Source organism: Orycteropus afer, unplaced genomic scaffold, assembly GCF_000298275.1.
Source record: "Orycteropus afer afer isolate SDZICR_OR568_19922 unplaced genomic scaffold, OryAfe1.0 scaffold00273, whole genome shotgun sequence".
NCBI classification, from domain to species: Eukaryota; Metazoa; Chordata; class Mammalia; order Tubulidentata; family Orycteropodidae; genus Orycteropus; species Orycteropus afer.
In genome coordinates this window covers 393,347-393,886 of record NW_006921860.1, presented here as the reverse complement: position 1 = coordinate 393,886, position 540 = coordinate 393,347, and the positions used below count along the sequence as shown (strand labels likewise).

General features: G+C 59.4%; 1 protein-coding gene across 1 annotated transcript in view; it reads left to right on the top strand.

The window, feature by feature from the left end:
• Positions 1-540, top strand: part of RPS6KA2 (ribosomal protein S6 kinase A2) — a 219,437-nt gene that overhangs the window by 152,784 nt on the left and 66,113 nt on the right. The window contains exon 8 of the mRNA XM_042782257.1: positions 7-41. Coding sequence (XP_042638191.1) covers positions 7-41 — 35 coding nt within the window. The remainder of the gene's footprint in view (positions 1-6; positions 42-540) is intronic.

Below are 540 nucleotides of genomic sequence, written 5' to 3'. Positions count from 1 at the left end.
CCTGAGAGCCCTCTTCAAACGGAACCCCTGCAACCGGCTAGGTATGCGCCAGGGCACGCACGCGGGGCCCTCTTGTTGCTGCCGTGGTTGTTGCCGTGGAGTCGGCCCCACCCTCATGTGTAATGTTGTCATCATTGTGTTGTTGTCATTGGCCGTGGAGTCGGCCCCACCCTCACGTTTGATGTTGTCATTGTCCTCGTTGTCCTGGCCGTGGAGTCGGCCCCCCCCACGTACGATGTTGTCATCATTGTGTTGTTGTCATTGGCCATGGAGTCGGGGCCCCCCTCACGTTTGATGTTGTCGTTATTGTGTTGTCCTGGCCATGCAGTCGGCCCCCCCCCATGTACGATGTTGTCATTGTCCTCATTGTCCTGGCCGTGGAGTCGGGGCCCCCCCCCCATGTACGATGTTGTCATCATTGTGTTGTTGTCCTGGCCGTGGAGTCGCCCCCCCCACGTACGATGTTGTCGTTGTCGTGTTGTCCTGGCCGTGGAGTCGGCCCCCCCCACGTACGATGTTGTCGTTGTCGTGTTGTCCTGG